Raw genomic sequence first — 26,105 nt, 5'->3', positions numbered from 1 at the left:
ACCATTCCAGACCCTGACAACTCACTTTGTGAAAAAACATTTTATTACCTCAGACTCTTTAACTCTATCTGCTGGATCATGATCCAACTAAGAAGGGGACAGTTTCTCCTTATCCACTCTGTCCAGCCATTCATGATTTTGAAAGCCTCTATTAAATTTCATTTTAGCCATCTCCTCTCCAAAGAAGAACAGTCCCAACTTCTCCAATCTTCACTCAACCTTGGGACCATTCTTGTAAACCTCTTTTTGCACTCTCTCCAGTGCATTCACATCCTTGCTAAAATGTAGTGCCAAGAATTATACAGCATACTCCCAGGTGAGGTCTAACTGGTGTCTTGTATTAATTTATCATATCCTTCACTCTTGGACCTTGTGCTTCTATTTATGAATACTGTGTGCTTTAATAAGAGTTCCGTTGAACCTTTTCATGACTTGTGTTCAAAGACATCTAACTCCCTCTGCGCCTGCACACCGTTTCAAATAGTCTACCATGTTCTTTGCATCAAAGAACATCTGCCACCTATCCATCTGCTGCGTGAATGTGCCAGTGTCCTTTTTGAAGTTTTGCACTGTCCTTCTCAGTTTACAGTTCTCCTAAATTTTGTGCCAGCTGCAGACTTTGACATTGCCCCTATCCATGAAGAAGTAGATAATTTATTTATGAAGAAAAGCAAGGATCCCAACACCAGCTCTTTTGATACTCGACTGCAAACTCTCTCTAGCCCAAAAAATATTAATCAACATTACTGTTTCCTATCCCTTGGGCAATTTGTATCTATGTTGCTTATGCTCCTTTTTATTCCATGACTTATAACTTTGCTCACAAGTCTGTTGTGCCGCATTATAATGAACACCTTTTGGAACTCACTGTACACCACAACATGCCAGGGAGGTGATGGCCTAGTGGTATTATTGCTGGACTGTTAATCCAGAGACACAGATAACATTCTGGGGACCTGGTCAAATCCTACCATGACAGATGGTGGAATTTCAATTCAAAAAATATCTGGAATTAAGAATCGAATGATTACTGTGAATCCATTGTCAATTGTCAGAAAAACCCATCTGGTTCACTAATGGGAAGGAAGTTGCCATCCTTACCTGGTTTGGATTACATGTGACTCCAGACCTGCAGCAATGTGGTTGAGGTTGACTCTCTTAATTGGGAAATTAGGGATGGGTGATTAATGCTGCTTAGCCAGCAATGCCCTCATCCCATGAATGAATAAAGAAAGAAAAAGCATGTCCCTCATTTTCTTACCTTAAATATTGGTAGTGGGAGAAAGTCTCTAAACCATTGTCCGGGACTTTATAGCAGAATATTTAGAAACCAGTGACAGGATCACACAGAGTCAGAATGGATTTACGAAGGGGAAATCATACTTGACAATTCTGTTGGAATTCTATGATTATGTAACAAGTTGAGTTGACAAGGAGGAGCCAGTCGATGTGATATATTTGGACTTTCAGAAAGCATTTGACAAAGTCCAGCATTAGAGATTATTGCACAAGGTTAATTTCCATAGCATTGAAGTGGATGAAAACTGGGTGGGTGGAGAGGAAACACAAGAGTAAGAATTAATGGGTGCTTTTCACATTGGCAGGCAGTAACTAGTGGGGTGCCACTGGGATTGGTGCTGGGATCCAATCTGTGCACAACATTGTTTAATGATTTGGCTAAGGGTTGAAGGATGTTACAAAATGTAACATCTCCAAGTTTGCAAGTGGATGAACTGTGATCTGGACGGGTTGGGTGAATGGGCAAATCAATTGCAGATGCAGTATAATTTGGATAAATGAGAGGTTATTCACTTTGGAAGCAAAAATAAGATTGCAGATTACTACCTGAATGACTCTAACTTGGGAGAGGGGAGTGTGCAGCAGGACCTGGCTATCCTTGTGCACCAGTTGCTGAAGTTAAGCATGCAGGTGCAGCAGGTGGTGAAGAAGGCAAATGGCTTCATTTTGAGAGGTTTTGAGTACAGGGGCAAGGATGTGTTGTTGCTGGTGTACAGGGCCTTGGTGAGACCACACCTGGAATATTGTGTATAGTTTTGGTCCCCTTTTCTGAGAAAGGATGCTCTTGATCTCAAGGAAATGCAGCCAAGGTTTACCAGGCAGATTCTGGAGATGGCGGGTCTGATATATGAGGAGAGATTGACGAGGTGAGGGTTCTTTTCTGTGGAGTTCAGATGAATGATGGGTAGATGCAGGGAGGATGTTTACGATGGTGGATGTGTCCAGAACCAGGGGTCATAGTCTCAGGATTTGGGATAGACCATTTAGGATGGAGATGAGGAGACATTTCTTCCCCCAAAGAGTGGTGAGCCTATGGAATTCATTACCACAGGAAGCAGTTAATGCCAAAACATTGAATATACTCAAGAGGTGGCTAGATATAGCACTTGGGGCGAATGGGATCAAAGGTTATGGGGAAAAAGCAGGATTAAGCTATCGAGTTGGACGATTGGCCATGTTCATGGTGAATGGAGGATCAGGAGTGAAGGGTCGAATGGCCGCCTCCTACTCCTATCTTCTATGTTTCTATGTTTCAAAACACTCCAAGATATTTTGATATGATTTTTCCCTTTACGTGTTGGCTTATCCAAATCAAACCATGTTTTTCCACATGGCTATTAATTCTGTCCCACAAGATTGTTTTGAGACGTCTTCCTACCATTGAAGTTAGACTAACTGGTCTAGCAATTGTAGACCGTCCTTGTTAGGCCAATCTTTACAAACTTTTTGAACAAAGGGCATAATGTTTGCAATTGAGCAACATTCTGGCAGCATCCTCTGGGGAAGTTTGAAAGAGTATTACCAGTGCATATTCAATTTTCACACCACTCTCTTCCTTCAGTATCCTCAAATGCATCTAATCCAGTCTTGATGCCTTATCAAATTTAATTTCTGATGCAACTTATTCAATACATCCTCCTTACCAATTTTAAACCTTCCAATACGTGAGTTTCTTGCTCTTTCACTGTATCCATGCATCTGCCTCATAGGCAGAGACAAGTGCACAGTATTCAATTGACAGTACATCTAAGTCTAACTTGGCTTTTTAGTTCCGAATTGGCCCTTCTTCTTTTACAACTATTTTTAAACTCGTGAGGTGGTTATAGAAGAATTTAATGTTTCATTTTATGTTTGCTGCCAGTTTTTATTTCATAATATCCTTCCATTTTTCCTGTTTGCTTTTCCACCTCTTCCTTCTCTGGTTTGTAGATGATACAAGGGGGCTGGTTCATGCTTATAAAATGTCTCTTATTAGTTATAAACCCCAGTTTACAGCAAGAAACTTTGACTTGGCTTTCTTAAGGTTTAAAGTAGTTTTTGCTGCAGAGAATAGAGAGAGCTTCTGAGCTGGTGAAAGATCTGATGGCTTCTCACTATCTCGTTCATAGCCCCGAGCAGTTTAGCTACCTGAGAACCAATCACCTAGTTGTTAATAGTAGAAGGCCTATGTTGTCAATAACTAACTGGTCACTAGGCTACAGACCAATCAGCTACTTGTTGCTAGATGTATTTCTATTTGTACATAGTGCAGACAAGCTAGAGTTAACTTTGTCTGTCATTACTGTTTGAACTGGCAGCGATGTGTTTAGCTCGGTTGGCTGGATGACTGGTTTGTGATGCAGAGTGTTGCCAACAGCATGGGTTCCATTTCCTATACTGGCTGAGGTTACCACAAAGGATTCCTCTTCTCAACCTCTCCCCTCGCTTGAGGCATGGTGACCCTCGGGTTAAACCACCACCAGTTGTCTCCCTGTAATGAGAGAGTAACCCTCTGGTCTGGCAAACGATGGTGACTTTATCTTTGAACATTGCTTACACTGAGTGTCTGGTTACTTACTTTCAAAACATGTAGTAATACCGCAACAATCCTTTTTCCTAAACAGTAATTCTTCTCCCATTTCAGCCCGTAAACTTAAAAAATTAAAAAGGCAAGGTCTTTATCACCTCCTTAGTTATTCAGAGAGCTCTGGATTTGTTTGTCCTCTCTTTCCCTTTTAAGGGAATATATCTCTGTGTGCAACCTTTTCCTTTTTGAAGGTTCAGTTTTTGCAGATAGCTTTTAAGTTCTAGTCTATTCAGCTGAGCTCTGTTCCTGCCCCACTGAAGGCTGCACTCTGCTATTTGATTATCCTTACTCTGGATTGATCAATGTCATTTTGTACCATGATCCTAAACCTTATTCAATGTCATGGTCCCTTTTAATGTTCCTCCACTGTCAGTTAATCTCCTTGGCCATCTCATTCTCAAACACCAGGTCCAGCTAGGCCTCCTTACTTGTTGACCTGGACTTGGACTGCTGTTGAAAATACTCGTGAACACCATCTAGGAACATTTGTCCCTCAATGTCCTTTGTAGTACTGCTATCCCAGTCAACATGCAGGTAGCTAAAGTTCACCTATGTGACTACTGTGTGATGTTTGCACCTCTCTATAATGTCCTCGCAAATTTGTTGCACTATTATCTCCACCTATTAACTTCTTATTCTCTAGTGCCTCTCCTAAAGCTTGGTGCAGCCTGGTATAACTGTCTAATATTCTGGAATAACATAGCAGACCAGGCAGCATTTGGAAGAAAGGAGCACACCCCTAACTCCCTTTAACCCCACATCCTACTTCGAATGTTGACTGCTCCTTTCCTTCAGATGCTGCCTGGCTTGCTGTGTTCTTCCAGCAATCTGTTTGTCTGCCTTGGATTCCAGCATCTGCACTTTTTTGTCTCTGTCTAATATTGTCTCCTGGATCCCACACCCCTGTTAATGTATAGAGGAAATTTAAATAGGAGAAAGTTTCTGTATTTTAGAGTAGCAGTTGTTTTCTGAATAGCATTTAGACAATGTTGCTTTTATTTTATTTTGTTTATTTTGTTACAGTGAAAGTTTCAGAACTTGAAGTCTTGTTTGCTTCTTTCTTTCCCCATTCAGTCACTAGAAATTCATATCTTCTTACAAGTTATCTGTCCCTATGAGGATCGTACCAATTTTAAGATTACATTGTAATATGATTGTAGATCTTTGCTTATCTCTCAAAGAGCTAATTTGCAAATGATTCATTTATACATTGGGAAGTTTTTTAGATGTAACTTTGAGTACAGTTATGTTTCAAATTTCATAATTACTTCGTACATTTTGTAAATGGGAGATGAGTACAAGAGGTGTCCTTAGCCCAGTCACTTGACATCTCCACTGGAAACTTTGAACTAATCTGAGACAAAATTAATTGGTAGTTTCGAAAATTAGTGGCAAACATAGATTTCTTGAGCATAACAAGGTGTGGAGCTGGATGAACACAGCAGGCCAAGCAGTATCTTAGGAGCACAAAAGCTGATGTTTCAGGCCTAGACCCTTTTCTGATGAAGGGTCTAGGCCTGAAACATCAGCTTTTGTGCTCCTAAGATGCTGCTTGGCCTGCTGTGTTCATCCAGCTCCACACTTTGTTATCTCGGATTCTCCAGCATCTGCAGTACCCATTATTTCTTGAGCGTAAGTCCTGTTTGACTAATTTGATTGAGTTCTTTGTAGCACTTTGTTTCTGTGTCAGTGAGGGTTGTGTATGCGATGTATATCTGTGGGGCACTTGTTAGCTCCCTTGGGAGGGCAGCTGGTTTGCAATGCAGAGTGATGCCAATAGCATGCCTTCAATTCCTGTACCAGTTGAGGTCACCATAAAGGACTGTCCTATTCAATCTGTCTCCTCAGTGAGGCATGATGACCCTCAGGTTAAACCGTCATCAGATAATGAGACAACAGCTCTTTGGTCTGGTAAAACTATGACAACTTTACCTATATCTGTGAATTTTCAAAGAGAGCATTGGTAAAGCACCACATGATAGATCTGTTCTCAAAGTTAAAGCTCTTGGAATTAAATGGTGGCATGGATAAAAAAAATTGGCTAAGATAAAATGCAGGGTGATAGTGATTCTGAAGAAGGGTCCCGACCCGAAACATCAACTTTCCTGCTCCTCTGATGCTGTCTGGCTTGCTGTGTTCCTCCAGCTCCACACTGTGTCATCTCCGACTCCAGTATGAGCACTTCTTACTATCTCTGAGTGATAGTGAGAGGCTGCTTTTCAAACTGGAAGGACACATAGTGATGTTCCCAGAGGTTAGTATTAAGACCGCGACTTTTCTTAATCTCAATTAATGACCTTGACTTGGGTATACAGAGCATTTTTAACAAAGTTTCTAGATGCCATATACTTAGTCAACAAAGGATGGATATTGATAGACTGATGAACGGAAATGCACTTGATCATTGTTAATTTGCTAACAACATGTTTTGCTGTATCATATATTGTCAGGTAACATCACTTGGGGAGCGGATTGTTCTGTACATTTTGAACCGTATCATTTACAGAGCCCAGGAAATGAGTGCGGATGAACTCCCTTTCCTTTGCCACAGTGCCACTGAATATGCCAAAATTCTCTGGAAGTCTGGGAAAGCAATTGGATTCTACTCCATCAAAATAGCAGGTACCTTTATGTGTGGTTAGGCATACATACCTGCACATGTGTGACACACGTTTACTGGGGAGAGTGGAGGCCTTGGTGAGGAGGCAGCCAAGATTTTTACTTTAGAGGGCATAGCAAAGATATTCAATAATAATTGTGGTGATGAATGACTTCAGTTAGTTGGATAGATTGGAGAAGCTGTAGTTTTCTGCATGGCAAAGTTGAGAGAATATTTGAAGGTGTTCAAATTCATGAGATATTTGGGCAAAGCTGATGGGAGTAAACTATTCCCATTGCTGAAATGATCAAGAACCATAGGACACTAATACAAAGTGCATGGCAAATAGAACAACTGCAGCATGAGTTGAATCTTTTTTACGTAGTGTGTAGTTTATGATCACAACTTGTAATAATAATAGGCAAGTCTGATCACAGAATGACCTCTGGCTTGATAGATTATAAGTTTTATTCTTTTAAATGTTGTTCCTATAGTGGTTATTCATTGGCAGTCTCATGTGAATATATGCAATGTACTTCTAACAAAAGAACATAAATTTATTACAGAACCAGGAAAAAAAAATAACAAAAATAAATGTATTACAATTTGGAAAGACTTTATAAACTGAGAAACAGAAAAAGACACTTTTCCTAGCAACATCCTTTACAGATACTCCTGTCCAGTGAAGTATCAGTTTAATTTCTGACTCAACAGACGAGGTCTCATGCATTTTCTTCTGGCTACCGTAATACAGGTAGGAACCCGAGAAGCATTGAAGATTAGAGGACCGTTGGTATGCGTGCCCACTGGTCGTTAAGATAGTGGGCCAGGTAAATAAAGTTGTTAAGAAGGCATGTGGGATACTTGCTTTTGTTAGAGGCAGAGAGATCAAGAGGAGGAGATGCTGGAACTGTATAAAATGTCGGTTAGGCCAAAGCTAGAGTATTGCACGGTTCTGGAATCCATATTATAGGACAGATGTGATAGCACTGGGGAGGGTGCAGAGGAGATTTCCCAGAATGTTGCCTGGGCTGGAGAATGCTGTTGTTGTCTGTGCAGCTTTGTGTCACTCCATTCAGTATATTTTGTTAGCTGAGCCATTGATGGCATGTGATCACTTTGCAGCCACTCTGATGTTACTGTTTTTAATCTTTCCATTGTAGGAAGCAAATGTGATACCTTCCTGACTCAGCGCTACCAGCTGCCAATACTTGACACCATCTTTGTGAGGAAGAAGCATCGCGGGAAGGGATATGGTCTGCAAATGCTGGAAGACTTTGTTGATTGTTTCACAGAGGATATGCTGGGTTTGAGATACCCACTTTCAGCCTCCATGTATGGAGGTAAACATTTTGCTTTGTGAAAAGGATTTTCTTAGGAATTGATAGAGTAGTATTGTCGAAACATGTAGATGGTTTGCAAACTAAAATCTTGAAGTTTCTCATGAAATATCATAAATCACAGATTTTCTGCAGTAAATTATGTGAATGAAATTTGGTTTGACTAAAATGTAGCACGTTCCCATGGAAATTGGGATGGAATATTCAGCACACTACATCCTGTGGTCAGTGTTGTGAGTTAAATGCCCATGAACAATTCCCTTGGATTGATTATCCCAGTTTACTTCCAGCAAGTTAATTTATCTTCTCAATTATGGAGAGTCAGTGTAGTGTGGCCTTGTCATGGATATGTTTAATTACAGCATTAATGTCACAAAGCAGTAGTGTCCCAGGCCCAACCAGTTTTAGCTGCTTTTTCAATGACGCGACAATCACGTTCAGTAAGAACAGAGGTGGTGCTGCTCATGGCCAGTTCCACGGTATTCAGTATTATGTGTTACTTGTTAGATACTGAAGGCATCTGTGACCACTGTAGTAAGACCTTGATAACATTCAGACTTGCATTAATCAGTGTCAAGTAAGATTTGCACTGTGCAAGTTTCAAGAAGAAAGAATCTAACCACAAATCTTGACAAAACTGTTCAATGTTATTTTCCATCGTCGATGTCCTGGAGTTACCATTAACTAGGAACTGAAGTGGATCAGCGATTATACATACTGTGATTAGAAGAGCGGGTCAGAGCTTGGGACTTTGATAGAAAATAATTCATATACTGACTTCTTAAAGCTTGTATACCATCAACAAGCCACAAGTACAAATTCTCACCACTTGCCTGAATGAATTAATCTTCAACAATAATCAAAAAACTGACACCATCCAGGGCAAAGCGGACACTTTTAAACCCACCACCACGACACAGTGTGTACTGTATACAGGGTGCAACTAGAGCAACTTGCCAAAGTTTCTTTGGCAGCACCTTCCAAAGCATTGTCTTCTACCACCAAGAAGAACAAGGGCAGTGGGACACCACTACCTATAAGCTCTCCTCTAAAACACACACTGCATCCTGAAATGAAACTGTGTAGCTGATCCTCTGCTGTCACTGCATTAAAATCCTGGAACTCTCTCCTGAGCAGCACTATGGTTACTCCATACCGGTATGGATATGTTTAATTACAGCATTAATGTCATAAAGCAGTAGTGTCCCAGGCCCAACCAGTTTAGCTGCTTTTTCAATGACGTGACAATCACAGTATCTAACAAGTTTCACATAATACTGAATACTGTGGAACTGGCCGTGAGCAGCACCACCTCTTCTTACTGAACGTGATTGTCACGTTATTGAAAGCAGTTCAACGAGGCAGTTCACCACCACCAGCTTAAAAGTATTTAGAATTTGCTAATAAATTCTGGTCTTGTCAGCAACAGTCTCATTCCATGAATGAGTTTTAAAATGTATATAATGCTTTCTAATGTCATAACATCAAAACATCAAAATACACAATAAGTTAAAATGAGTGTTTAGGGTATGAACTTCACAGGAGAAGTGGAGAAACAGAGGGGTCTGTGGAACAGTTTCTAGAACTTCTGGCATAGAATGTTAAAGGCCAAGTTGGGGTAAAGAAATTTGGGGCAGAAATCATCCTGGAGGGGTCTTGAGCTGACAGGAGATTGCGTGAATAGCCAGAAGGATTTGGAAACAAGGATGAGAGTAATTAATTTACACTGTTGCTGTATCAGGAACCAATGCATTCTGAATGTGAGTTTCTTAAAAAATCATTCTTGGGACTAGGTGGCCAATATTTATTGCCCATCCTTGATTACCAAGGTGAAGGTGGTGGTCAGCTACTTCCTTGCACCACTGCAGTCTTTGGGGTTTAGGGATGCCCACAGTGCTGGAGGGGAGGGACTTCCAGATTTTGACCCAGTATCAGTGAAAGAAGGAGAGAAGCACTATATTTCCAAGTTGAGTGGTGAGCGGCTTGAAGGAGAACGTGGTGGTGGTGTTCCCATCTGCTGCCCTGGTCCTTCTAGATTTTAGAGGCCATGGATTTGAAGGTTCTATTTATTGAAGGAGCCTTGGTGAATTTCTGCAGTGCATCTTGTAGATAGCATACCTTGTTATTTATTGTGCATCAGTGGTGAATGGAGTGAATGATGAAAATGATGGATTAGGTGCCAATCAGATGGGCTGCTTTTTCCTGGATGGTGTAAAGCTTAGTGAGTGTTGTTGAAGCTGCACCTCTTCAGGCAAGTTGAGCATTCCATCTCACTCCTCACTTTGTGCCTGTGGTGAGGCACTGGGGGGGGGACAGGAGGTGAGTTACTATTTCCAGGACTCCTACCTCTGACCTGCATGAGTAGCCATAATTTATATGGCCAAACTAGTGCAATTAATGGCAATCTCCAGAATACCAATGAGGGATTCAGTAATGGTAATGCCGTGGAATGTTAAGGGTGATGGATTGATTGTGTCTTGTTTGGGACTTGTGTAGCATGAATGTTACTTTCCACTTGTTAACCCAAACTTGGATATTGTCTGATATCTGCTGCACATGGACAAAGATTACTTCATGATCTAGAGATCTGTGAGTAGTAGAACATTGTGCAATCATTACTGTTGGAGGAAAGGCTTTAGATAAAGCAGCTGAAGATGGTTGAGCCTAGGACACCACTCTGAGACCTTCCTGGGACAATGATGATTAACTTCCAAGAACCACAACTGTCTCCCTTTTTGTGCGAGTTCTGACTCCCAACAGAAGAGAGTTCACCCACTGGCATCTGTTCTGGGATCCACAGGAGAAGATTGAGGTGGATCATCTGCTCAGTACTTCTAGCTGAAGATGAATGCGTGTACTTCAGCTTGATCTTTTGCACTGATGTGCTGGGCTACCCCATTTACTGAGGCTGAGCTTATTTATGGAGTCACCTCCTCCAGTGAGATGTTTAATTGTCCCCTACCATTCACTGCAGCACTACACTTTTTGGTCTGGTGTGTTGGTTGTGCAATTGCTTAGCTCTGTCCGTGACTTGTTACTTATGCTGGCATGTAGGTAGTCCTTGTGGCTTCACCAGATTGACACCTCATTTTTGGATATGCCTAGTTCTGCTCATGTCATGCCTTCCTGCACTGTGAGCCAGAGTTGATGCCTTGGCTTGTTGGTAGAATGGGGTCATGCAAGGTCATTAGGTTACAGATTGTGAATGAATATAATTGTGCTGCAGATGATGGCCCACCACACCCCATGGAGACTGTTGGATCTTGTCAAAGTATGTTCCATTTATCATGGTGATAGGGAGATGCCACACAAATGATAAGAGTCACTTTCAATGTGAGAATGGGACTTGGTCTCTCGAATAACTGTGTAATTTCGGTAAGAGTGACTGTCAGGGACAGATACGTTTACAAGTACGTTGTTCTCTCTTGTTTCTCTCACAAACAGCCACAGGTCCTGTCTAGCAGCTCTGTCCTTCGTAGCTCAGTCAGTGGTGGTTCTACCGAGCCAATTTTTGTGTTTAGATTAGATTCCCTACTGTGTGAAAACAGGCCCTTCAGCCCATCAAGTCCACACCGCCCCTTGCAGCATCCCACCCAGACCCATCCCTCTATAACCCACACACCCTTGAACACTATGGGCAAGTTAACATGGCCAATCCACCCAGCCTGCACATCTTTGGACTGTGGGAGGAAACCAGAGCACCTGGAGGAAACCCACGCAGACACAGGGAGAATGTGCAAATGCTTCACCAACAGTTGCCCGAAGCTGGAATTGAACCCAGGTCCCTGACGCTGTGAGGCTGCAGTGTTAACCAACGAGCCATTGTGATGCTGGACATGCCAAGTCCAAGTATATGCTGTGCCTGAGCCACCCTTGGTGCTTCCTCCAAATGGTGTTCACCAAGGACGTAGTGGGGGGGGCAGTAGATGGTAATCCTTTGCCATTATTGATCTGATGTCATGAGCCTTCATTGAGTTGAGAGTCAATTGTGAGGGCGACTCTCTCCTGTGTGTGAGCCATTATGCCACCACATTTGCTGAGTCTGTTGTGTTGTTGAGACAGAAATGGACAGGACTGAATAGTCTTGGTGGTATCAGGAACATTCATCTGGGGCACCTGTTCTGTAAGTGTCATTATCACAATTCCTAAATGGTTCACCAGCGACCTTGCCAATATAGTTGGCTGCCCATAAGTGATGGGTTAATAACAATTGTCTTTACTATTGCATCAGCTGTTAAGACCAGATGATTGACAGTATACTTTTATCTGAATTGAACTCTGTTTCTTTGTTTCTCCAGTTTGTAGGAAGTATTTGAACAATTATCCTGATGACCACAGCCTTCTGTGGGAGGTTGAAGGCGTTGGCCACCCTTTCCAGCGAGTTCGTATTGCAGACAGAATACTGACACAGATCAGCCCTGTGAAAGGTAATACATAACACTGAACCTGCCGAAGCTCAGTCTCTTGTTTTACCTCCCCATGATTGTTACCTCTCTTTTCCATCTTCCACAGCTTAAAGTTAAATGAATTTACCAATCTAAGTAAAAAGTTATTCTTTTGCCAACATATTACTCATTTTGTATAGAAGGTTAATTTTTGTAACTTGCCTTGCACACTTCAGTTCTGACAGGCATTGAATAAAGTCATACTGCACAGAAACAGGCCCTTCACCCCAACTTGTCCATGCCAACCCAGGTTTCCTGAACTGAGCTAATCCCATTTGCCTTCGTTTGGCCCATGTACATGTAAATCTGTATCTGTCCGAGAATGTCTTTTAAATGTTGTGATTGTACCCACCTCTACCGCTTGGTCTGGTTTGTCCCATACACACACCACCCTCTGTGTGAAAAGGTTGCCCCTCAGGTCCCTTGTAAATCTTTCCCTTCTCACCTTAAAAATATGACCCCTAGTTTTGGGCTCCCCTTGGCTACTCACCTTATTTATGTCTTTTATGATTTTATAAATGTCTGTAAGGTCACTCCTCGGCCTCCAATGCTCCAAGGAAAAATATCCCTTCTATTCATTCTCTTCTTATAACTCAAACCTTCCAGCCTTGATAACATCCTTGTAAATGTTTTTGCACCCTTGTCAGTTTAATAACATTCTTTCGATAACAGGGCGATAAGAATTGTACACAGTACTTCAAATGTGGCTTCACCAAAGTCTTGTACAGCCACCACAAGACATCCCAACTCCGGTAGTCAATGTAAACAATGTGTGCAAACCATGGGCCGGTTTAAATCCAGGCATCAGGAATCTTGCTTGCTGGTTGTGGAGCCAGTGAGAGCCAGTTTCCTATTAGGGAGAGCCCACCATATTAAATGCCAGATGGGAACTTAAATGACCGATGGTAAAGTCTTGCCTAACAAAAAGGACTCTGGGTGTAGAGTTTGCTCTGAGAGCTCCCAGCCAGTTGGGGGCTAGCAGTCATTGATTACAGGCCACTCCAGCAGCAGAATGATGGCAACTGAGAGCATTGCACCCACCAGGGGCCCAGGATCAGAAAGAGACCTAGGCCACATGTCAGTGAGGACTGACTGAGTTTGGACCACAGCAGAAAGAGTTGTGGGGGGGAAGAGCTGGGAGGGGGCATATGTGATGCCCACCTTGCCCCCTGACGATTACAAGAACAAAAAAAATTACAGCACAGGAACAGGCCCTTCGGCCCTCCAAGCCTGCGCCGATCAAGATCCTCTGTCTAACCTGTCATCTATTTTCTAACGGTCTGTGTCTGCTTGCTCCCTGCCCATCCATGTACCTGTCCAAATATATCTTAAAAGACGCTAACGTGTCTGCGTCTACCACCTCTGCTGGCAACGTGTTCCACGCACCCACCACCCTCTGTGTAAAGAACTTTCCACGCATATCTCCCTTAAACTTTCCTCCTCTCACTTTGAACTCATGACCCCTAGTAATTGAACCCCCACTCTGGGGGGGAAAAGCTTTTTGCTATCCACCCTGTCTATACCCTTCAGTTCCTTGATCAGACTTTGAATGCCCACCAATGAGGAAGCCCTTTGCCAGGTTTGCCGTTTGGGCTCCCTGCCAACAATTGTCCTGCTGTTTGGGTCCTGATGGATGAGGCATTGAAGCGAGCAGGTAAGCAGACCAGGAGCCTTCCAACCTCAGACTTAATCAGAGCAGTGGCAGGGGAGCTATTTTCTGATGTTGAAGTGCAACTAGACAAATTGCTTTGCCTACTCCTAGAATGGATTCAGGTTTTGAAATTTTTTTTCAAAGAAGTTCAAGTATTTTTTAATGGTACATGACATGAGTACAAGTCAGAGGAAATAAAATCCATTCATGCCCCTAAGTTATGATATTAATGGCTGACTGAATGGTATTACCATGAACTGGTGTACTGTAATCAGTGACTAAGAAGTACAATCTAGCAACGTCAGGACTATGTGTCTTTCTTTCTTGTTGTATAGATACTGAGGAGTATTCTGTCATTCTGGTATTTTTGTGTTATTCCCAAGGTATAGATATCTCACGTACTGATGAACCTGGACCAGAAAGAAGAGAATCTTCATCCTTAGACATGGCTGACAGTGGAACGGCAAAGCAACTGGTAAACAAAGTGGAGAAGCAGCCAAATACGACAGAGCTGTCTGTAAGTCCTATCATACAGAGTTCCTCTTCGTAAAGAATGACTACCATGGGGAAGAGTCTAAGAGGTTCTAGAATGATGGAAATGGTGGCAAGCTGCTGTCATCACTGCTGTGTATCTTAAAGGGAACGCATTGGGTCATTCAGGAATTCCCTGAGATTGTTCCATGAATGGGGTCATGTTTTGCCTCTGGTTGTATTCCTTTCAGCCAGACCTCAAAACCAGGCATTTGCTGCCTGGCAATTGGGGCCCATCCTGGGCGCTTGTGAGCAAACAGCAGTGTTTTATTCACTGTGCTCCCTTTTTTGAAGTTTGCAGCTCTGTGTCTCTTAGTTATACAATGGAAACGCTGCCCATGGGATTTCTTATGAGACGGAGTTGTGAAGGGGATCCTGCCTGTCACCCTGAGATGATTGGTTAGAATGGCACTAACATTGTTCGTTGAAAGGATTATATCTTTGTTCTGTTGTCATGTAATTCCCATGAAGAAATGTTCATTTGAGCATTTTCTTATGTCTACTTAAAAATAATTTATTTTGAAGAAGTGTACAACTGATTGAAATACAAATTAATCATCTAAGGAGAAAAAAAGTATCCATATGAAAAAAGAAGAATATTGTGCCAATATGCTGTTGGATCAGAATGCTTGCAGTGTACAAAGAGGTCATTCAACCTATCGAGTCTGCATCAACCCTTCAAAGAGCTTTCTGACCCACAGATCACAATCAGTGAGGATAGGTAACTGCACCTCCTCCACAGTAACACCCAATACTGGAGCCCCCGACCGTACTCCGTGTACTCACACAACTGTATTATCAAATGCCACCTACAAGTTTGCTGACGACATCACCATAGTAGGACGGATATCTTACAGCCACGAGTGAAAATTTAGAAGGGAGATGGAGGGCTTGGTGAAGTGTTGCAATGGGAACAACCTCTCTCTGTCGACAAAACCAAAGAATTGATCACATACTTCAGAAAGAAAACAGGAGAACATGCCCCCATCTACATCAACAGAACAGAGGTTGAGAGAGTGGACAGCATCAAGTTCCTCGGAATGACGATAACTGACCATCTGTCTTGGACTTCCCAAGTAGAGATGTGACAATCAAGAAGGCACAACAAAGCCTCCCCTTCCTCAGGCAGCTCAGGAAATTTGGCATGTCCATAAGAAACTTCACCAACGTCTACAGATGCACCATTGAAAGCATACTGTGTCCGGGTGCATAACAGCCGGGTATGGCAACTGCTCTGCCCAGGATCAGAAGAAACTACAGAAAGTTGTGTATGGAACCCAGACCATCACGGAAGCCAACTTTCCATCCGTGGACTTCATTTATATGGCTTGCTGCCAACATTAACAAAGACCCATTGCACCCCTGTAATGCTCTCCTACATCGCTTTCGGGCAGAAGATACAGAAGCCTGAACACATGCACCAGCAGGTCCAGGAACAGCATCTTCCAGGTCATTATTAGATTAGTGAATGGGCTGTGTAGTCTCAAATAATGTTGATCTTGCTAATGTTGTTCTCACCTCATGCATACCCTGTGCAATGCATCCTGTATGCCTCTAAGTCTTTAAGATCTGTACACCCTTGCTTACTATACTGATCGTAAACAAAGCTTTTCACTGTACTTCGGTACATATGGCAATAAATAAATAAATCAAAAGCATCCCCCCCAGTTTCAGTCGCCACCTTTTCCCCATATTTACCACGGCTAACCCACCTAGCCTAAGTATCCCTGAACGGTATGGGAAGTTTAGCACAGCCAATCCACCTAACCTGCACATCTTTGGACTGAAAGAGGAAACCAGAACATCCGGAGAAAACCCACGCAGATACCAGGGGAATGTGCAGAAGTCTTACAGGCAGTCACCCAAAACTGGAATCAAACCCGGGTCTGTGGCACTGTGAGGTGCTAACCACTGAGCCACCCAATACTACAGGCCATTACACCCCCCCTCCCCAACATCGTACACCAATATATGAAATGGACTAACAGCAAATTTAGGATGTGGATAATGTAAGAATCTCATGTAATGGTATTAATAATTACGTAACTCTATTAGTATTAAATGAACATTAAATTTGCCCTCACAAGCTGAAGGGCATCATCTTGTGCTCTCCTTGTGTGTTTAATAGTAGTAGGGGTGTTTAATGGTAGGTTGAGGGGGGCCCTTCCCATCTCCACTCCAAATATATTTTTGGCGGGAAGCTGCATAAACAGCTAATCACTAACTGAACTGAAGCGAGTAGGTGGCTTGCCACATTGGTAGTGCAGGGAACAAACCCTGTGCAGTTAGCTTGCAGGCTGCTGACCATTGGTGGCCATTGTGGTCAGGTACTGAATGTCTGATTAAAAGACCAGGTTGAAGGAAGGAGAGCAGGAGCCAAGTCTGTGGCAGCACAAGTGGCTCAGTTGCATTGAGGTGTGGGCAGAGTCGGTGGAGTTGTTGAATGACAGAATGAGAATGTATGAGAGCAACATTGATGGGGATTCTATCATAGCAGGAATTGATGGGCAATTTTGCAGCCACAGACAATATACCATGATTGTATTTTGCCTGTAAACAAACTGCTGGAGAAAAAAAACAGATCTGGTGGCATCTGTGGAGAGAAAAACAGAATTAATGTTCTGAGTCTGATATGACTACTTAAGAGTTCTGCCGAAACTTTTTGAGAAAGGCATGTGTAAGATTTGTAAGGGAGAGGTTGTAGACACTGCATGGGAATGTACTTGGAGGAAGAGTTTTTAAGGTCAGTGGGAAAGGAATCTATCTGAATTTGAAGTTTAATGAGTTAAGGGCATGCCATTTAGATCTGAGACAAGCAGAATAATTTTTATTTTGGAGGGTTGTGAACCATTTGAAATTCTTTACTTCGGAGAGTAGTTGAAGCTCAGTCATTGAGTATGTTTGAGGTAGAGATTGATAGGTTTCTGATTACCAGTGAAATACAGGGTTATGAGAATGGGGTGAGTAAAAGACATTCAGGTGTTCAATCAGCTGTGGTGGGGCAGGTTTAACAGTCTGAATGGCCGCCTTCTGTCCCTAAGTTCAAACGATCTGATTGACCCGGCATGGATTGGAATTTGTTTTCTGTTCGAAGCTATTTCCACAGTAGAAGGGTGTTATTTTTCTGGACAAAAAAATGGAAAAGTTGAAATACTCAGAATTACGAGGCTGTGATTAAGGTTGATGCTGTAACGTTATGATGTCTTTCAGACTGAATTACTTGTTCGTCAAGCATTGCCAGGTGCCTCTTCAACTCTTTCTGAAGGTGAGAATTGCATATTGTTACAAACAATAAAAGTCTGATGACATCCCATACTTTTTCACTGTTGCTGCTTTCAGTTAAAGAATAAAATCTGCTATACATTGTTCCTATTTCCATAATTGGGGGTTGGTTAGCTCAGTTGGCTGGACAGCTGGTTTGTGACATAGAGTGATGCTAACAGTGCTGGTTCAATTCCCACACTGCCTGAGGTCACCATGAAGGTCCACTTTCTCACCCTCTTCCCCTTGTCTGATACATGGTGACCCTCAGGTTAAACTTAGCACCGGTCGTCTTTCTCTTTGAGAGAGCAGCCCTGTGAGCCTCTGGGACTATGGTGATTTTTACCTGTTTCCATTAAGACCAATAATTGTTTTTTTGGAAAATGTACTGCCCGGTGACTGGGGGAAAGAATTGTTGAACAAAATTTCATGTTTTATGACAAGCCAACTGCTATTATCAGAAACTGAGTATTATTTAATATCTAGCTAATATACCAGACTATAGAAAAATATATCCTCATTAACTTGCTCAAACAGAAAGACTTTATGATCCTTTAATACATCAAACCACACTTTTCGGTAGGTATTTAGCCTTAATCTCAAGTCCCACACTCCTACTAACTTCTCAACAATCTTCCTTTTCAGAGCAAACCTTCCAATGTCCTTTGAAAGCCCCCTCAATAAGTTTTCTGAGAATCCTCAGACTGACCTCTGGCTTTTGGGCCTACATCAATCGGTAACTCCTCAGTCCTTAAATCAGCAAAGAGACAGTCCTGTCTCTTCAAACAGTAGAACTGTTTTCCTCAGCAGCCTGCTCTCTTCCACTGCTTTGCACAATGGTGTGTCTTCTACCTTCGAAGCAGAAAACTAAAATTTAGAAGATTTGGGCTTCTAAAAATCCATAATTTGATACCATTTAAGCCAGGTCAAAATGACTGGCTTTGTTAGGGTCAGAATACTTTGAGATTTAGGTCCATGTCATTGTACGTGGGAGTGTTAAACAAAATGCATTAGCAGTTCAGAAACTATAAAACTGATCTCTCTCTAGTGACAATAAGTTTTATTGCTTAAAAATATAGTCACAATAGAGCATTATGCAGTAAGTATTCAGGTATTGTACAATGTATTTGCTATTTCCGCTGTAGGTGTAACTGTTGAAATTTGGCATGCTAATAATACATTCTCGCATTGCAGTGGTCATTGTATTTTGAAATGGTTTATGATGATGGTGTACTGAAATATCAATCTTAGTATGCACAAGATGTTTGGGCTGAACCAGTTTTGGCTCATTTGCCCACCTATTCCAAGTTCACTCCATCATCACGGTAAATCAGTTCCATCTTCCCCTGGGCCTTCTCTAAGATCATGCCTCCACATGAACACCCATTCAATTATAGAGCAGTCTGGTGTGCTCTTCCTGGGTCCTATGTTGAATTCTATAGTTAATGATTGCCTTTCCTCTTACAGAAACTCCCTCCCTTTTAAAAATTACCATTGCCAACATCCACACACCTCTTCTATCCATCTTTTATTGACCATTTCAACCCCTGCGTCTCCAAGTATATTGCTATCCTCATTTGACTCAAAACATAGCATCACTGCAATCTTGCTCAAAATGAGCATAATCCTCATATGAGGAAGAAAATAACTCTGCATTAACTTGCTCCTGAGATTAGAGTTAAGTAGGTTAAACATAGTTTAACTGACACTGAATTGTGAAGAAGCACAGAGCTTTCCAAAGCCTAGTATGTAAATGTCACATTTTGATGAGCACCTAAAAAAACTTTTACTTATTGATGTGCTATAACTTAAAAACAGTCTTGATTTATATTAATTTTCTTCTTGGTGTACACCATGAATCTTTGTCATTTGTGAACTGTTGCTTATAACTTACTTTGATGGTTGGGAAATTCTCAACGTGCGAACTCCCATTTTCCAATAAAGTATTTTGTTGCTAGAGCTCACAAGACCACCTGTTGCTAAACGGGGAAGAAGCAGTCAATCCAAACGTTCAAAAGCAGGAAAGAGTCAGGTTGAGTCGGAAACAAAAACAAAACGTTTCAATAATAAAGAGGAGGCAATTGTATCAGCAGAGCCTAAGGATCAGTTAAACAGGTAATTGCACCTATTGTATATGGCTCAATTAGTTTTAAATAAACACCATACATGAAGCTGCCTATTGTTTTCTCAGTCTCACTTCTGTACCATTAAATAAAACTGATGTATTGCTGCTGTTCCAACATTTTTTTTTATGGATTTATAATTGTATCTCTCACCTGCAAATTTGAGTTTAGACAGGAGACTATCCTTTGCATTTTTATATTTTTTAAGAAACTCAACTGCTAGTTTGCCAAGTGCTGCTGATTGATATTAAATTCATGCTAACACAAATGCTTTTGTACAATTTGACTTATTTGCCAAATTAGATTACAGCAAGTTGAAAGAGGAAAGTCAGTTGGAAACTAAACGGTGATATCCCATTGTACATTTTTGTTCTTGACTATTTTGATCCTTATTTCCTGGTTTTATCTTTTAGGCTTCTCTTTGGATTTGTGAAATTTGTTGAGCTATTTTCCGGGTTCTTTTGTCCAATTGCCTGTTCTTCACCTGTCATCAAGAACAATGAAGCTGGTTGATGTTTAGAATAGGATTATCTGTCAAACCCATTTTTTTACCATAAACACATTTCCTACCAATGCTCATGGGGTGATTAGGAAAGTTCCCGTTTTCAAGTTAGTTCCATAAAAATTTAAAACCAGAAATCACAATCTCCACAGTGTGGAAACAGGCCAATTGCCTCAACAAGTTCAAACCGCCCCTCCAAAGAGCATCCCACCCAGACCCATTCCCCTATCCTCTTCCCTGTAACCCTGCATTTCCCATGTCTAATCTGCCTAACTTACACACGCCTGAACACTACGGGCAATTTAGCATGACCAGTCCACCTAAAGTGCATATCTTTCGACCGTGGGAGGAAACCGAACACCCAGTGGAAACTCACCGGGAGAATATGCAAACTCAACGCAGACAGTCGCCTGAAGGTGGAACTAATCCCAGGTCCCAGGCGCTGTGAGGCAGCAGTGCTAACCACTGAGCCATCGTGCTGACCTGAAAAAAAAAGGACGCTTATCAATAAAGAAAGTAAAAGCTGATGCTTCAACATAGCTCTTCCTCAGTTCATGTCTTTGACTCACAAGGTTCTAGTTTCAAACCTACTCTAGAACTTGAGTACAAACTTCAAGGCTGACACTTCAGTACAGTACTGAGGTCCTGTTTCACTGCTTGAGGTAGCTCTGACTTTTGGATGAGACGCTAAACTGTGGTCCCACATGCCCTTTTGGATGGATGGAGGACATCCTATTTCACAATTTTGAAGAAGAGCTCTGGAGTTATACCCGATATCCTGGCCAATATTTATTCCTTGAACAACAACACAAGAGCAGATGATAACATTGCTGTTTGTGTGAACTTGATAATCATGCCTCACAAAGATAGCACATTTTAGAAAAAGTACATTATTGCCTTTTAAAGCTTTTTGAGATGTATAGTGGTCATAAAAAGTGCAATGTAAACTGGAAGTTGTCCTTTAAATGTAGTCTTTGTTTTCCTTTTTCTCAACTTAATAAATGCAGTACATATGAGTTAACTGGTTTATCTAAAAATACTGCAGCTACATTTCTCTCATTATCAGTATTACTGTAGGCTTCTGTTCATCTCTCTAATTGTTGCCAATTAACATCTTAGTTCAGTTTATAAGTACTGTTGCATAATGTGCCTATAATTATGTTAAGGCAAAATGTTTTACTATTGCTACCTCTCACGTGAAATGTGTATATTTTACAGATGTGAAGCCAAAGCAGATGGAAGTGGAGATGATCCACAAATGGTTGAAAATCAGGAAAAGTGCACAATTCCAGAACGTCCTGCAGGAATAACAGAGAGTGATGTAGTGTTATGTCACATTGACGTCTTGAAACAAGATGTTGGTGAGGTAATTAGTGCGCTATCGGAGGGGTTAGAAGACATCTGAACAGACTGCTCAGGGAAAGTGTGAGGGCAGCAGCAGTTCGGAGTGCTGCTGGATAATTATTTTGGCAAAAGCCTTTTGAGGAATGTAAGGAAAAGAGCCAAGTAAATTGAATGGTGGGATCAAATAGAAATGTTGCAGCCAGTTTGTACTTTTACATGGTTAAGAACAGTTATGAAGTCTACTAGAATGAGAAAGTACTAAATACTCAAATTTTAATTTAAAATAATTGTTGATTGGTCTTGAAGCAGGATAGGAATAGTAAATTAATATGTGCCTGACCAGTGATGCCCCCATGCGATGAAAATATTTAAGTTTGAATGTGTCTAGGTAGCACATGAGTGATGGAAGTGAGAATTACATCTTCACGAAATTTTAAAGGAATGAGGTCAATTAAAGACACTGCATTTCTTTGGCAGACCTCAGAAAAGCACCTTAAATCATTGTCAAACTTTTGCCGAATAACAGCAAATTATAAAGTAATAACCATGAAGTCCTAAATGTGTCAGTAAGCAGGTGGACATCCCAGTATCAGGGTGACTGACACATCAAGACAGCATTTGACTAAGTGCGTCATCAAGGAACCCTAATGAAACTGAAATTACTGCTTCACCTGGAAGGTGTCTTTAGGACCTTGGACAGAGAGGAGAGAGGAGGTAACAAAGTTCTTGTTGGATCACACCTAGAATACTGTCCCCTAAGGGAAGACATACTGGCATTGGAGGCAACCCAGAAAAAGTTCACTGGGATGACCCTGGGTGTGGAGAGATTTTCTTATGAGGAGACATTGACTAGGTTGGGCCTGTACTCTTTGGAGTTTAGAAGAATAAATCATTATATGAAACTTACTGGGATGTGGGATTGACAGGATGGTTGTTGAGAGGCTGTTTCTCCTTGTGGGGGGTCCAGAGGGCATAATCTTAGTAAGAGGTCACCCAGTTGGGACAGAAGAAGAATTTCTGCTCTCAGGATGGTGAATCTGTGGAATTCTTTACTGCAGACAACTGCTGAGGCAGAGTCATTTAGTATATTCAAGGCTAAGACAGATTTTTAATCACTAAGGGAATCTAAGACCATTGGGAAAGGCTGAGAAGTGGAATTGAGGATTGTCAGATCAGCCATGTTTGTATTGATTGACTGAATGGCCAACGTTTGCTCCCACACTTGATCTTAATACCCGCATTAACACCCACTCTTTATCTATATCTCTTCTGTACTATTGTTGGAACCCCTTTGTCTTTTGCTCTGGGGCATCTTCACCATCTACTCCACTTGCTTCACTACACTCCACCCCAACCCCTTTCACCATTTTTCTTTGTCATAAACCCCACAACTGTTTCAGCTGGCTTTTCTTCCAAAGAAGATTCATACTGAATTTAAAGCGTTAACTCCATTTTTGTCTGAGTTTCTCTAGTACTTTCTGTTTTGTTTTATTAAACCCATTGGCATTTATTGGAATTACTATTGCTGGTAGCTTCATTATTAACATTCTAGGGGTTCCATTGATCAGAAACTGAACTGGTCTAGCCATATTAATACTGGCTTGAAGAGTAGGTCAGGGGCTAGGAATATTGCAGTGAGTAATTCACCATCTCCAATGCATAAGTCAGGAGTGTGATGGAATAGTCCCCACTTCTTCGATGAATGCAGCTCCAACAGTACTTAAGAAGCTTGATACCATCCAGTGCAAATCAAACCAGTTGAATGGCACCCTCTCCCCCTCAATTTTCAACATTTACTTCCTACACTACCTAAACAATGCTAGCAGTATGTACCATCTACAAGATACAGTGCTAACTCAGCAGCACTTTCTAAACCTGTGAATTCTCTCAACTAAGAGGATGAGAGGACAACAGATACAAGAACGATACAACCTGCAAGCTCCTCTCGAAATTTCACACTTCCCTGACTTCGAACCAAATTGCTGTTCCTTCACTATCATTGGGTCAAAATTGTGAAACACTGTTTCTAATTGATTGTCACATGTACTGAAGTACAGTGAAAAGCTTTGTTTACGAGCAGTACAGGCAGATCAAGGTAAGCAAGGATGAAGAGATCAGAGCTTGTTTAAAAAGACTTAGGCAGAGGCAACAAAGTGTGGAGCTGGATGAACACAGCAGGCCAAGCAGCCTCTTAGGAGCACAAAAGCTGACGTTTCGGGCCTGGACCCTTCGCGATGAAGAGTCTAGGCCCGAATTGTCAGGTTTTGTGCTCCTAAGATGCTGCTTGGCCTGCTGTGTTCATCCAGCTCCACACTTTGTTATCTCGGATTCTCCAGCATCTGCAGTTCCCATTACCTCTTAGACAGAGGCATTCAGGTTGCAGAGGGTGTGCGCTAGGCGAGATCAACATTAGTTTGATCATTAATCTAGGCAGTCTGTTCTTCAGTCTGGTAATGGCTGGGAGGAGTCTGTTCCTGCACCTGCTGGTATGTGTGTTCAGGCTTCTGTATCTTCTGCCTAACAGAAGAGATTGTATGTGAGCATTACTAAGGTGTGATTGGTCTTTGGTGTTGTCAGCCTTTCCGCAGCAGCGAGCTGTGTAAATGGAATCCATGGATGGAAGATTGGTTTCTGTGATGGTCTGGGCTGTGCCCATCACCTTCTGTGGTTTCTTATGTTCCTGAGCAGAGTAGTTGCTGTACCAAGCTGTTACACATCCAGAAAGTATGCTTTCTCTGGTGCATCTGTAGAGGTTAGTGACAGTCCTTATGGACATGTCAAATTTCTTGAGCTGCCTAAGGAAAATCGGGGCGTTGTTGTGCATTCTTGACCTTCGCATCTACTTGAGAAGTCCAGGACTGGTTGTCAGTTATCTTCATTATGAGGAACCTCTCCATCCTCTCAGTAGCATTGTGGGTGTCCATATACCACACGGGCTTCAGCCGTTAAAGGCAGCTCACCACCGCCACCTTTCATGGGGCATTTAGAGATGGGTAGTAAATGGAGGTCTATTCAACAATGCTCATAAATTCATCCCTTTTTTCTGCCATATAACCTCTCTCGCATCCATAACCCCACCATCCCAAATAAAAGAGAAATTTGATTTCAGGACATGAATGCGCACATGAGGAGTTCCTGCTGCATTTCCATACTTTGCTGAAACTCCTGTTTATTTGGAGAGGATTGCCCTGTCCCTACTCCAACACCAACTGTAAATGTTGAAAAATCACAGAATTGCCAGACACCAACCATGATTGATCTGTCTCTTCTGAATTCCAAACTCGGTTTTCTTCATTTGTTTCTGGGATAAGTTTTCTAAGCTGAAGACCTTTTTCGTTCTGACTCTTTGAATGAAATTCAAACCCTTGTCCATTTATGGAATTGCTTTCAAATATCCACCTGCCTGTGTAGGTAATTTGTCAGGGTCGTAATGAAACCAAGTTAGGTGGACTAAGTAGGTATAAGTTCCATTTAGCAAATCGTTATTCCTGTGGAAAATGTTGACGAAATGGTGAAATAATTTGATTTCTGTTTCAATCTTAGGATAAGGAATCTTCCTCTGAGACAATTCCAGAACCAGTAAACTTTGAGATAAGAGAGCAGGCTGCTCAAGACTCCAACAAGCCTACAGAGGTGATACCTGAGGAACCAATCAAGACAGAGATAGCAATTCCCAAGGATCCATCTGATGCTGAAGAGGAGATTCCCCAGAACGTGACTATTGTGGAGAATGAGATTCCCAAAAATCCGACCAAGGCTGAAGAAGAGGTTCCTGAGGATCCAACCAAAACTGAGGAAGAGATTCCTAAGGATCCACCCAAGGCTGAGGAAGACATTCCTGAAGATCCAACAAAGACTGAGGAAGAGATTCTTGAAGATCCAACAAAAACTGAGGAGATGGAAGCAGAGATTCTTGATGCTCTGACTGAAGCTGGGGAGGAAGTTCCTGATGATACAACCAAGGTTGAGGAGGAGATTTCTCCAGATTCACTGAAGACTGAGAAAGAAATTTCAATGAAGGATAAGGGAGAGGTCATTCAGGATTTGACAAATGAGGACAAGCAAGCGAATAAAGCACCTTCTGATTGGTTAGAAAATCTGCCTAAAGAACCGAGACCTGAAGAAGACATGAAGGATCACAGTGAAAGCAACATGACAGAAAAGGTAAAAACAAAAACTGAAAGAGCTGCAGATGCTGAAAATCAAAAAAGAAAAATAGAGATTGCTGGAAAAGCTCAGCAAGCCTGGCAGTATCTGTGAAAGTTAACATTTCGGGTCTAATGACCCTTCCTCATAACGGGGCTTTTCTGGCCATCTCTGTGACAGAAAACGTATTGTTTGAAATCTTATCATTTTTCTTATCACATTTAGATTTACAAATCAACTCCAGTTTCCAAGATGAACGAGTCGAGCAGCAGATTTTGACACTGCTTCAATTGCCATT

The 26,105-nt window shown here is 41.7% G+C and overlaps 1 protein-coding gene across 4 annotated transcripts in view; it reads left to right on the top strand.

Moving 5' to 3' along the window:
- Positions 1–26,105, top strand: part of fam169ab (family with sequence similarity 169 member Ab) — a 77,916-nt gene that overhangs the window by 39,817 nt on the left and 11,994 nt on the right. For all 4 annotated transcript variants that reach the window (XM_048527897.2, XM_048527894.2, XM_048527893.2 and 1 more), the window contains 8 exons: positions 6,316–6,487; positions 7,628–7,807; positions 12,103–12,231; positions 14,284–14,417; positions 17,642–17,696; positions 19,651–19,807; positions 21,536–21,683; positions 25,205–25,825. In XM_048527897.2, coding sequence (XP_048383854.1) covers positions 6,316–6,487; positions 7,628–7,807; positions 12,103–12,231; positions 14,284–14,417; positions 17,642–17,696; positions 19,651–19,807; positions 21,536–21,683; positions 25,205–25,825 — 1,596 coding nt within the window. The remainder of the gene's footprint in view (positions 1–6,315; positions 6,488–7,627; positions 7,808–12,102; positions 12,232–14,283; positions 14,418–17,641; positions 17,697–19,650; positions 19,808–21,535; positions 21,684–25,204; positions 25,826–26,105) is intronic.

The sequence above is a fragment of the Stegostoma tigrinum genome, chromosome 3, assembly GCF_030684315.1.
Source record: "Stegostoma tigrinum isolate sSteTig4 chromosome 3, sSteTig4.hap1, whole genome shotgun sequence".
Classification (NCBI taxonomy): Eukaryota; Metazoa; Chordata; class Chondrichthyes; order Orectolobiformes; family Stegostomatidae; genus Stegostoma; species Stegostoma tigrinum.
Note: the sequence above shows the minus strand (reverse complement) of the source record. Positions and strands in the feature narration are given on the sequence as shown.